Source organism: Xiphias gladius, chromosome 19 (genome assembly GCF_016859285.1).
Source record: "Xiphias gladius isolate SHS-SW01 ecotype Sanya breed wild chromosome 19, ASM1685928v1, whole genome shotgun sequence".
NCBI lineage: Eukaryota > Metazoa > Chordata > Actinopteri > Istiophoriformes > Xiphiidae > Xiphias > Xiphias gladius.
The window spans coordinates 5,529,293-5,542,346 of NC_053418.1; the positions used below are offsets into that span (position 1 = coordinate 5,529,293).

Sequence of the window (13,054 nt, forward strand, 5' to 3'; positions counted from 1 at the left end):
AGCATACTCTAGTAAACAAAGCACGTCGGCCAAATGTGCCGCAGAGAGGCAGAAGTCGCATCATGTCAGACCGGTCCCCGGTGCTGACACCGTGCTCTGTTTACCGGGGTTTATAATGGGCGGACCGGTGTCTGCAGTGTGTCACAACCTGGCCCGCGCAGGTGGACTAGCCCGACAGGTTTGAACTGGAAGCCCCTCTGTTGTTTTTGTTGTTGTTGGTTTTTTTGGTTTTGTTTTTTTGAAGGCGATGTAGGAATCATGAAGATAGTCGCAACTGTAGCGCTTCTACACCTGTGTTTGTCTGCCACAGGTGAGTTCTCACGATAACAGACAGCCAGGTGCGACAGGTGAGTGTGAAAATCCCCTCTTACGGTGGTTTTTTTTTTTTTTTCGTTCCTCTTCGTGTTACAGCGGCAGTTTCGGGTAATGGCTCCACCGAAACGGCCCTGACGGCCGCGCCGGGCGACGTCGCCCTGCTTCCCTGTCACGCCGTCGGTAACGCCGCCCCGTCTCTGACGACGTGGACGAAAAATGGACGGGAGGTCGCCCGGGGCGGCGGCTCCTCGCGGGGCCCCTCTCCCGCCGCGCGGCGCCTCGCGGTGCTGCGCGACGGGACCCTGAACATCGCGCGGGTGACGCCCGGGGACGAGGGCAGCTACCTGTGCAACTCCACTCTACCCGGAGACAACGCCTTTCGGGCGCGCGTCCGGCTTCAGGTGGCCGGTAGGTGAATGTTCCTTTTTCTCCGGTGATGGTTCCAGTTGGATACGACCTCCTGGGGGGGGGGTCTGCTTTCACTCGAGTCCCTGAAAGCAGCATTTCTAGGAAATATAAAGTGTTTTTTCCACATAACAGACAGACCCTACGGTTACAGGGAAACAGGTGACTCTATACAGCCAGGCCTAGGGGGCCCTGTTGACCCCCCCCCCTCAAAACCAACCAGTACTCTAGAGCTGAAGCGATTAGTCGGTCCACCGGTTAGTTGACTGAGAGATTATCATCTGCTTGATAACAGATTAATCGTTATGAGGCAAAAATCCACTGGTGCCAGCTTCTCCAATGCGAATGTTTGCTCGTTTCCCAGTTTCCCACGAGACTAAACTCAGCATCTCTGTGTTTATGACTGTTGGTCCGACAAAAAAAAAACAAAACAAACAATTTTCTGACATTTAATGTTCTGAAAAAGCAATCGATTACTAAAGGAAAACCATTTTCACACCTGCTGATCATGAACATAACCCTTGGTTGCATTCTTACAGTACTTCTGTGACGGATTGATACGACCTTCCTCGAGGTTTTCAGGTTGTTTTTTGTTTTGTTTTTTTTGCTAATTATACTCGACGTACGGGGGGGAAGGTGTAGCGGTTTGAGAAAACACAACTTGACAACAAACGAGCTCAATATCATGTGAAACAGTGTAGGTCTTAAAACTAGATTTTGACACAGAGCTCCGTCTACAAGGCCCGGGGGGCCACAGGATGGAGGATGGAGGACCCTGCGTAGTTGTTATCCTACTTCAGTGGTACAAATATGCAGTTCATCAAATCATACGGACCCAAATGATATGGAGTAAACCTGGGGCTTTTTTTCTTTTTTTGGACCCCTTTGGCATTTGCCCGTCTCCAGCCTTGTGTACAGCGTTACCAGGGATACCATGCAGGACAAAGTGAGAACGTTTCTCTTAAAGATGCACCAGCGAAGGTTACGACATGACCATTATTTGTCACTATCAGTTACTCTCTTGATTTAATGGTAATAACTGATAACACGGCATGCGATTTACACTGTAAGTTCACTGCATGAATCCGGTGTGAACACAGTTCTTACTGGTTCCTACTGGTACGATACCATACTTCATGCAGTCCTGTATAATTTAGCCAATTACGTCTCTTCTTCTTCTTCTTCTTCTTCTTCTTCTTCTTCTTCTTCTTCTTCTTCTTCTTCTCCTCTTTTGCTGGTACATATCTATGCACCACATCACTGCCAGCAGCCGCTGCATTACCGTGCTCTGCCATCAGCAAAAAAGCGTATCATGCCACCACCTCATCAAAACACTGCTCTTCAGCGTCAGTTAAGGGCAAAAAACGTCTGAAAAATCACTTCCGACCAGTTGTGGTTATTGATAGTGGTTGGTATTTAAGTAATAAGTTGATCAAGTAATGCTGATCAACTTGAAATGTTGACGTTACGAACGTGACCGTAATGACAGATGAGATTATGCACCGTTGTGATGCACTGCACATGTTTCTTTCAGGTGGTCCAGAAAACGTATCTGTGTCCATCGGCCCCGCCACCGCCCTGTCCAACGGGACGCTCATCGCCTACCGGGGCTCGACCGTCTCCTTCAACTGCTCCGGCTCCTCCTACCCCTCTCAGCAGCTGACCTTGGCCTTCAGAGGGGCCTCGTCGGGCGACGACTCGCTGGTTTCGACCTCTGGCCCCTGGCTGGACCACAGGATAGAGGGCATTCAACCCAGCGCTCAGGGAGTTTACAGCTGCAGGGCCCGCAACACCGTCTCCCATCGGGCGGTGAACAAGAGCGCACAGCTGCTAGTATACTGTAGGTGCAATGGTCCCGTAGTGGCTACGCCGCAGGTCTGACGTAGAAACGTGTTATTTTTATGTATGTATTTTATTATACAGCAATATACAGGTCAACTTTAGTTTCAGATGTGTCAACACCGGTGGCAAAAAACTAAACATGAGTCCAGTACAAAAATGATACAGTTCAGTTCCTTAGGTTGAGGAATTTTAACATGATTTTTATTTTATTTATTTATTTATTTATTCAAAACACTGTTTAGTACATCACTGATTAATGTTGCCTTAACACAAGCAGATGTACAAGAACTTTGCCTCAAAATAAACGACAATATAAACAAAAGTTCTTATTTTGATCGCAGAAGATATGATCACACAAAAAATTAACAAGGCTCAACATCTGACTAAACCCTTAGTGCCAATGCTCAGTACTTTTTTGAAAATAGTAATAAAAAATAAAATTTAATTTTGAAAAAGAAAAAAAGATTCATAAAATTTTAGAAGAAAAACAAACAAGAAGACAAATCGTGTACACAGGGACGCAATTATTTTCCAGAAAAGGCCAGAAATGGAGATATCCTCAATCTTAGGGGCGTGAACAAAACTGAACTCGGTGCTAATACAGTTGCTCCAAAAAGGAAAGCAAGGATAATTCCTCAAATCATAAGAAGAGGAAAAAAAGGAGTAAAGATTTTACAGAACCCTGTTTAAAACAAAGGAGTTTTAAATCCCGTCAAAGAAATATTATAATGAAAACAAACATTCGCATCTATCTTTCAACTCACCATTAAATCACTGCGAAATGAACGAGAGGACAGTTTGAATTTCCGGGTGTAATCTCTTGCCGTAACGTCTGGGGGGAAAATAACAGCGGGTAAACAAGACTGTGTGTGGGGGGGGTGCATATATATATATATATATATATATATATATATATAGATATATATATATATATCTATATATATATATATATATCATATATATCTATATATATATCATATATATCTATATATATATCATATATATCATATATATCTATATATATATCATATATATCTATATATATATCTATATATATATCATATATATCTATATATAGATATATCTATATATATATCATATATATCATATATCATATATTTATATCATAATTATATATCATATATCATATATATGATATATATATATATATAACAGGCAAAAAAGTTTGTCTACAGGCAGGTTTGTCTACAGTTTCCAATAATAATAAATGATTAATAAATCAATATTTACCTGGCGTTAAGTTGAGCAAGTTTTTCTGGAAATTTTCTGGGCCTAACTACTGATGTTTAATGTCTTCCTTTGTATTTTAGAGATATGCCCTAAAGGCTTGTGAAAAAGTGATATCTAACCCCTGAGGATCTTTGTAGGTTACATGTGAAACAACTACTACTAAATGCTTCAGTGCTTCAAAGAAACACCCCTACTGTGAACCTTTTAATAAAAACTGTTAACCACTGTACCTGGACCCTTAGACCACAGAACGAGTTCCTGTTGAGTTCCTTACTGATGTTTCTGCCCCGACTAGATGTCCCGGACAGGCACCCCGAGTGTATGTGGGCCCCAGCACAGGACGCCACCCACGTCCAGTTCAACTGCACCTGGTTCGGAGCGTATCCCACCCCGACGCTGCGCTGGGCGGAAGACCGGGGCGGCGGAGGAGCAAACGGGAAAAGACGCGTTTATGCAACGGAGGAGACGGACAGCCTGTCGGTGACACTGAACCGCTCCCTGCTGTCTGACGGGGAGACGCTGAGGTGCATGGCGCAGCACCTAGCGCTCGCTCCGGGGAAGGAGATGGGGTGTTCGTTTACCCTCAGTAAGCACGGCTGTGGTGAAATGAGCCTCGGAACAATCGTGAGACGTGCTCCCGCTGAATCTTTTATGTACTTTCCACTGTAGAGGTCACTGGGACTCTTCAGTGTGCAACGATTGCACACTCAGTATCCTTAGTACTTACCTTACTACAATTTAAAGGGTCAGTTCACCCAAAACCCCCTCCCTGAAAAAAAAGAAGGGTCTTTCTCAATCACCACAAATCGAATATAGACGTAGGTAGTTAGTTTTTATTTGTTAAGGTTTCGAAATATCTGCCTCCACACCAGAACAATTTGGGAGAGGAGATTTTTGTTTTTGGTGCCCGCATTATTAAAAAATGACAATGTCCATAATGAGCTTTGTGGATTTTTCCAGAGTCGCTCTAGGGACGCTTTAGTTTGGTATCCAGCCATGTAGATAGTTCTTAACACCGGGGCTAACGTGCGCTCATCTGCAGAGGCTTTGAGATATCTGAGATTTCCGCCTCCGCTCCAGTCCAGTGGGGGTCGATAAGATTTTGCTTCCAGCATTACAGCATTGAAAAAAACAAAACAAACAAAACTAAAGAAGCATGTCTCTCCACCAGAGTGTCCCTGCTACTCTGGACAAGTCAAAGACCTCACAGTGGACAGTTTTCATACGGACTATTTTATCTGATAGAAATTAGTTACAGTGAAAACAGCTCGGGTCGGGGGACTATCCAGGGGACCGGTGCACCTGAATTATTCCTGTTTACTTTTAAAATTGCTCTCAATCCCGCAAAGCTAAATCTATCCAAATCCCAATGTTCTAAACTGCCTGCATGGCTAGATACCATACGGGATCTCTACCCCCCCCCCCAAAAAAAGGCCCTTAAATAGCAGCTGTCTCAGAACTTACAACTGCACTTTAACCAATTTACATAGTTCTTTCTAGAAAACATTATATCAGAAAATTAAGAACCTGTAAAATGAAGTGTTACCGATTTATTTCTAGGTTTCAGAGACTCGGCAGACGAACCCACGCCAGTCCTGATGTTATGAACTGTGAGCATCGGTAGGTTCCATAAAAGATTCCTACCGAAGACATAGTCCCTGTGATAGGTCTTGCCAGTGTGTTCTGTGGCCAAATTAAACCAAAACCATCCAGATACTAGTAGAGGTATTTGAGAAGATATGTTTTGGGAACAGTGTGAGTCACGCATACTTTAGTCACTAATCAAGCCTACCTCCTCCCCGGTAGGCGACCAGCCCTTCCCGTCATAAACCCAGGTTTGCAATGTACAGTATGTCACCTACTCTGACTCTTCAGCGAAGCTAAACAAGGCTGAGCGTTGCAGCCCAGGTCAAACCGAGGCCTCGCACGTTCGCACGTTAAATCAGCCGCACGTTGCTACGGCAGCGGGGCTAAAATCCCCGTACTCTCCACGCCTCTATCACGGGGCTCTGCCTACGGTGTAAACTTCATGGTAACATCATAAGCTCCTCGTTCAATTTCCCGCGATTAATATCGTGATGTTTAGTTTAGAGACGCACCTGGTGGCGTGCCCGCGAGGACACAGCGTTGCGTGCGGGGCATGCGGACAGTCAGTGAAGTCACTCAGTAGTGTAAGGGTTATCACAGGACGGGATTGTGCAGTACAGCACAGATGACGCAGACGTGTGTGGTAGTATATACTGCCCTACGTTTGCTTTAGCTTATCTTATCAGCATTCTTTGATGCCTGTAGGGCTTCGAGCACAAGCCGTGTCTTTGTCAGATACGATCCATGAACTCTACCTGTCTAGCACAGTGTCTCAAAAAGAAATTTGACACGCTCCAATGTAATCGTATACCAGGTTTGCTTCCTATTTATTGATAATGACAAAGTAATGTTTCGACCGACGCGCAATCCGTGCAGGCTTTTAGCTTTCCGTTCTCTAGAGTAGTTGCTGGGTGGTTCGTGTCTTCCGGCACATGAAAATTACCAGGTTTAGACCTGAAATGATCAGTTGATGAAAGTGTTTGGATAATCCCTTCAAGCAAAATTCCCAAACATTCACCGGTTCCATTTTCTCAAATGTGAGCGTTCACTGCTTTCCTGCTCCCCCTTTTTTTTTCAAAATTTTTTTCTCACAATTTTTGACATTTCATAGACTAAACGATAAATCGAGAAAATATTTGGCAGATAAATCGAAAAATGAAAAAAAAATTGTTAGTTGCATTCCCAGTAGGTTTTATGTTTTTAGCAGCAGCACCAGGATTTAAAAGGAATAAACCAAAAAAAAAAAAAAAGAAGTGGTTAAGTAGCCGCAATAACCATCAGTGTCATCCACAGAAACTCAAACTTTAGCAGAAAATCCAACAATAAAGACAACAGTCTTAAAACACCACATTAATGATATTTTAGCACAAAAAAAATCCCCAAAGAAGACGAAGTTTTACATTTTGACTTTATTATGATTTGTGTGCTCGTGAGCCAGAGCGTGCAACAACTTTTTGGATTACCTGTATTTTCACTTATTACATAAGTTCCCAGTGCCCAAGACGACCAACAGCCTAAAAAAAAAACAAAGATATTCATTTTACTTTGTTATCAAACAGCAACTAGCGGCAATTTCTCCCGTTTGAGATGCTGCAGCCGCCTTTCAAGTTAGCAATTTTTCTTGACGTAAATGGTTTGATACTTTGAGAAATACATTTATTTGCTCACTTATCAAGCATTAGATGAAAAGCTCGAGCCACTCCCGTGTCTGTACGATAAATATAAGGCGACAGCGAGGACACAGTTAGCTTAGCACTAAAATTGGAAACGAGAGGAAACGACTAGCCTGGCTCTAGCCCCATAAAACCACAAATTGTCGTTTTCACACTGCAGTTTTTGATAGTACGGATTAAACAAAGAGGCGTTCATCAGCGAGCTTTTGGGGGGAGCTGGTAGGTGAGTTTTGTTAACTTTGGGCTCGCTGTTTACCCCCGGTTCCAGTGTTTATGCTGCGCTAAGCTAACTGTTTCCTCGCTGTAGCTTCATATTTCCCGTACAGACGTTGGAGTGGTACCGATTCTCTCATCTAATTCTTAGCAAGTAATTGAATATTCCAAAAAACGTCAAACTATTCCTTCAAATAATTTATTGTCATAAATATGCAATTTTTTTTTTTTCTATCGAAAAATCCTATGCTACAGTTGCGGGGTTTGAATCCCACTGGGGGAAACTAGAATAACAGTACTACAAGCTGTTTGGACAAATCATGTTTGAAAAAGAAGAGTCTGAGAACAGCTCCGTGTTTCTCCCTCTCTCCCAGAGCCTCCGTACCCTGAAGGCGAGCCGCTGGTCACGGCTCTGGAGGCGACCAGCGTAACGCTAACCTGCTCCGAGGCCACGTCCTTCCCCCCTGCGAACACCACGTGGAGAAAGGGGCTCCAGCAGGACAACATGGCGCGCGGATCCAAGTATGTCCTGTCCGTGGAGGGCCCCGTCCTCAAGCTGACCATACACAACATCAGCAAGGAAGACGAAGGCCTCTACTTCTGCCGCAGCGAGAACCCCCTCGCTGTCAGCGAGCTGGAAGTCTACCTCACTGTGAGAAGTGAGTTTGAGATGAGAGGAAGGGTTTGGGCTGCGAGATGGTCGCAGAGAGAAAGAGAGAAAAAAAAAATGTATTTGCGTGTCATTGCATTTTTGTAAATACCTCAAGACAGAGAGATATTAACAAAAATGTGAACAAATGCAAACTTAAACGTCAGAGGGAGTGATGACTGATAAACAATGAGTTGAACACACAATTCTTACAACATATGGACCAGAGATTTAAACAAAAAGCCAGTCTCTGCAGGTGTCGACTCCACCTCTGGAATGCTGATAAACCTGCTGCTCCTCCCTCTTTTCCACTTCATAATCCTCGTTTGGTGTCCTGTTTTTTTTTTTTTCCCCCCCTTCGACAGCCTCCTCTCCATACACAGGAGCGATCATCGGTATCTTCATAGCCGCGGTGATCGTGGGATCAGCCGTCATCATCGCTAAAACGGTTTACTCCAGCCGACACCGGATTTGCCTGGGTAACTTCTGTGCATCTTTTGCAAACATAAGCACGGAGGCTACAAATGCATGCAACGAACGACTTAACCCACTTAACCTAGGTCACGGTCACAAAAGTATGAATCGTACCCATCCATTAATGCTAATTTCAAAATTTCTGTTCCTGTTTTTGTTTCAGGAGGTGGCTTTGCGTGAGTATCTCACATTTACTTATCTAATACCCTCTGCATGCTTATTTTAGTGACACAGTCCAGCAAACCAAAGGGATTAAAAACAGCTATTACATGCTGCGATCCCGGTTTCATTTTATTGTCTTGTTTAGTAGTTTATTAAATTTTTATTTTAGTAGTTTGTTTTTCTTATTTCTGCAAACATCTGTCCTAATGCACTACGGACGCTCCTATGTCGTGTTACAATACTACCACTGAAGCTTAATTAGAAATGAATTCGGTTTGATGTTTGACGCAACAGTGAACCTCAGACTCTTGAGTCTCAGAGCTTCTCTCTTGTCTCACTGTTTGGCACCTGTGTTAATCATGCTGGTATAAATTCGCCAGGAGAGAAGCAGAGGTCCCCGTTCACTTCCGCACCCACACTGGCCTCAGTTGACCAGAATGCAATGTGTTTTTTTTGGGGTTTTTTTTTTTTTCATTAAATGAGAAGCTTGATACCCCTCTCGTGTGTACGGTAAATAGGAAGCTACATCCAGCAGAAGGTAGCTTAGCATAAAGACTGGAAACTGGAAGGGAGAGCCTGCTAGCCTGGCTCTGTCCAAAGGTTAAAAAAAAAAAAAAAAAAAAGAATCCCCCTGCCAGCTCTTTTTAAAGCTCGTCAATTAACATACACGAGATTGGTGTCAGTCCTCTCATCTAACACTCTGCAGGAAAGAGAACGAGCCCAAGTAGTCAAACCATTCCTTTAAAAGCGAGGGAAACGCTTTTCGCCTTTTAGTGACTCCTTCAATCCTACGATGACACACTAGCAGCCGTCTTTTTCCGTACTATATAGTCACACTATTTTCCTTCAGTATAAAGTTTTTAAAGTTTATTATACAGGAAAAATCAGTATTTACATTACTGCTTTCTGTCAGCTAGATACGATGAAAGACATATACTGAAGGATCCCACTGTCAATAAAACCTCACAAATAGAAAGCAAAATATTTTAAGTTTAATTGGATTTTTTTTTTTTTCCCCCCGGCTGTGAACAGCTCCTAAATTTCCATCGACACATTGTGCTGTGGGACAAATGTGTCAACATCAAGCAGTTATTACTGACACCTTGGAGTAAACTTAAAGGTGCTCTGTGGAGTTGTGGTGTTTTTTTTTTTTTTTTGTTTTGGTAAACAAACAACATCATGTTGTTTACATTCAGTGCTTTATCTCCGAAACGCATTGTGTGTATTCTTGATTTGCAGAGCAAACTTTTACTTGTTAACATCCGCGTTTGATAGCTAGCAGTATTCTTCTTCGCGGCTTTCGTTAGCAAGTTGCAACACTCCTCGGCACGTTACTGCCGACACCCGTCTGATCAGTTGAATAGCGTGACTGTGCATCATGTACGTGGGCGTCCCTGTGCGCGTGCACGAGATACTACCAAAACATTGCCCCATAGCGCTAATAGTGGTCGAAAACTCCAGAGGGTAATGGTAGCAAAGAAATTTCCCTGCGGGGATCAATAAAGTTTTTCTTGTTCTGTCTCTGTGTCAAAGAGTCTCGGGTGTGTGTTATTATTGTATGGCCTGGTTCATGACCTGCAGGTGCACTCCACCGTCATAATCATGTTTCTGCTCTCTAGGCAAATGGAGGAGGACAGGGGAGACGTGCTGAGTCTGGTGGAGTCAGACGACGAGCAGGTCTTTCAAGACGCCGTTCCCCGGCTGCCTCCGTTAACCAACGGATGCCACACGACACTTGTCCAGATACACCGGATCCCGTCGAGTAGGGCCCCATCTCGGCAGTTTATATCGAATTTTTTTATTTTTATTCTTATGATTTGTAAATCAAGTACAGAAGTGTTTGGTAACGTAGAAATGTCCCTCTTTTCGTAGGCGATCATGAGGATGCAGAAACCGCTGACGCAAGCCCACAGCAGCAGGAAGATACTGTGCAGACAGAAGAGCTGGTGGATCTTGTAAAATTTTAGGTATTGGGTGGTTTTCTTTTAGATAAATGTGTTCTTTTAGATAAATACCATTTACTCCCAATGATAATGTGAACAGAACTGGTGGAAGACACACACACACATATATATATATATATATATATATATATATATATATATATATATATATATATATATATATATATTTATATATATATATATATATATATATATATATATATATATATATATATATATATATATATATATATAATATATATATATAATATATATTAATATTATTTTTCAAACAGGGTTGTGAATTTTTTGTGAGCTTATTTCTGTGATTAATTTGTTTGTACAGCATTTTGAATATGTTGCTCTGATACAGAGATTAATGCAGTAAATGAAGCTGTTTGATCAAAAAAAAAAAAAGATTGTTGCCTTGTTTTGCATGGGGGAACAATGTCTTCGGTAACTCTAAACGTACTCCTTATTCATAGGCCTACGTAGATCTCCACCCTGTATTGTACACATAACATGTACAGATTAAATGACTGATCCCGGTCAGGAATGCGACTCTACAATGGACCCGTCTTAAAAACGTGGTGGAGTCAGTTTTGTCATTCATCTTTTGTTATGTGAGAAAACAAGCGAAACTCAGTTTTTTTTTTTCCCCAAATCCAGCCGAGTTTACATGAGGTCTGGTGAGGGTGAAACATCACTCTACTTTTGACTCGGTATGTCACTACCGGTATGACTTTGTTCTTTGTAAATGTTTGAACTAGGGATTGGCGATTTCACGATAACACTTTCTACTGCAACTGTTATCATCGTCGAACGAATTTATTAATCATTCAAGACAGTTCTCCAGCAAAAATGCCAAACGTTTCCTTGTCCCAGCTTCTCAGTTGTTGGACTTTGATGCTTTCCTTTTGTCTTAGGCCCTAGTTAGGTGAACACTATGGGGTCTGGACTGTTGTTCAGACAAAGCAACCAATTTGAAGACATGACCTTGGGCCTCAGGGAGTTGGAAAGGACATTTAATAGACCAAATGATTCATCGAGGAACTGCAGATGCAATGGTAATGAAAATAATACTTAGTTGCACCCCTGAAATTAATAGAAGGATGTTTGAAGTGGATTACAACACTTAATTCAAAGTAGAGAATGCTTTATTGAGTGAAATACTCAAAACCAAATGCCATTTTCATGGCTGCACTATTACATCATATGGAAATGATCTATATGTTTTAATAATAATAGTCATAGAATTAGTCAGAATGTGTATATAGCACTTTTAAGTGAAGTCACTGTAACCATAAAAATATTTTTTAAAAAACAAGGCAAGTTTTTTGTAATGCACATTTCATACACGAAGGCCAACAAAAGTGCTTTCATAATGCATTAGAACATAAAGAGGAGAACCAGCATAAAATGTTTACTATGCAAGTTAAAAGGATAAAAAAAAACTTTTATAATAAATAAAAACGGCAAATAAAAGCAAGTCGGATCAAGATCTAAGTGTAACATAACAAGGGGCTCAAGATCCATTTATGGGCAGCGGAGAATCTAAGTGTTTTAGTCTGGATCTGAAGGTAGAGGCCTGAGGAAATGACCACGACAGTTGGCGAACCAGCTTGAATTTTTTTGCTGTGTTTTTCAAAAAAAAGGGTGGTATGCAGCCCTTTGTTACCGGTTGGACATAGCTGTGAAATATTAATCCGGGGTCCGAGATTCAAACCCGAGGTTTTTGACTCGGCTTCTGCTTTTCAAAGTCAAAAGGGTACAGCTGAGACACATAGTCAGGGTTACATAATATGTGAAATATGGTTTGGGGAATCATTTAACACACTTTTCTCTGTAGTTCACGCTGACATTTTGACATAGTTTGTATGTTTTGTTATTCTTTTAATAACATTTTCTAATATAGTTGTCTTGTCAAGAATCTAAAGTACTATTCTTAATTTGAGCTACCAGAGCTGGCTGTCTTTTTTTTTTAAATAATGACAACACCGGATAACCGGATGAGACCACGTGTGCCACCACCGCTCTTTAATAGCGCAAAACCGAGAGGATGAACGTGCATTATAATGTGATGCGGGGGGGGGGGGGGTTAAGGCTGAGGGCGGTTACGTAAGACAATGAACACGTGACTAAGTGGGGGGGGGGCGGATTTAGCCAATGGCACAAAGTGAGTCGGACATCCGGAAATCAGCTGAACATTGTGTTTCCCAAACCGTGCGTTCTTCGCTGAGCGGGACGCGGCCACCGGGGACACGGGGAGTCCCAGCTCTCTCCGGGCAGATTTAAATGGCCGGCCGGAGTCACACGGGAGATAGACTCGGGAGGTCGGCGACAAAGCGGAGAATGTGAAGAAGAAGAAGAAGAAAAACAACAACAACAACAACGAAAAAGGAACAACACAAAAAAACCCGATGTGCTCCACGGAAAACAACGCGGAGCTGCTGCCGACGTGTAAGTGCTTTTTATGCATAATTGTGTTGCCATCGCAACCCCCCGTAACCAGGCGGCGGTCTGGAGGTGACGTGCAACCG

At 42.6% G+C, this 13,054-nt stretch overlaps 1 protein-coding gene across 2 annotated transcripts in view; it reads left to right on the plus strand.

The window, feature by feature from the left end:
• Nucleotides 1-13,054, plus strand: part of wsb2 (WD repeat and SOCS box containing 2) — a 22,073-nt gene continuing 9,019 nt past the window's right edge. The window contains exons 1-9 of one of the 2 annotated variants that reach the window (XM_040155060.1): nucleotides 1-310; nucleotides 412-723; nucleotides 2,255-2,560; nucleotides 4,109-4,399; nucleotides 7,661-7,945; nucleotides 8,301-8,414; nucleotides 8,573-8,585; nucleotides 10,191-10,333; nucleotides 10,444-10,538. In XM_040155060.1, coding sequence (XP_040010994.1) covers nucleotides 259-310; nucleotides 412-723; nucleotides 2,255-2,560; nucleotides 4,109-4,399; nucleotides 7,661-7,945; nucleotides 8,301-8,414; nucleotides 8,573-8,585; nucleotides 10,191-10,333; nucleotides 10,444-10,538 — 1,611 coding nt within the window. In that variant the 5' untranslated portion in view covers nucleotides 1-258. Of the gene's footprint in view, nucleotides 311-411; nucleotides 724-2,254; nucleotides 2,561-4,108; nucleotides 4,400-7,660; nucleotides 7,946-8,300; nucleotides 8,415-8,572; nucleotides 8,586-10,190; nucleotides 10,334-10,443; nucleotides 10,539-12,677; nucleotides 12,975-13,054 lie in introns of those variants that run through there. The other variant, XM_040155061.1, reaches the window with a different exon arrangement.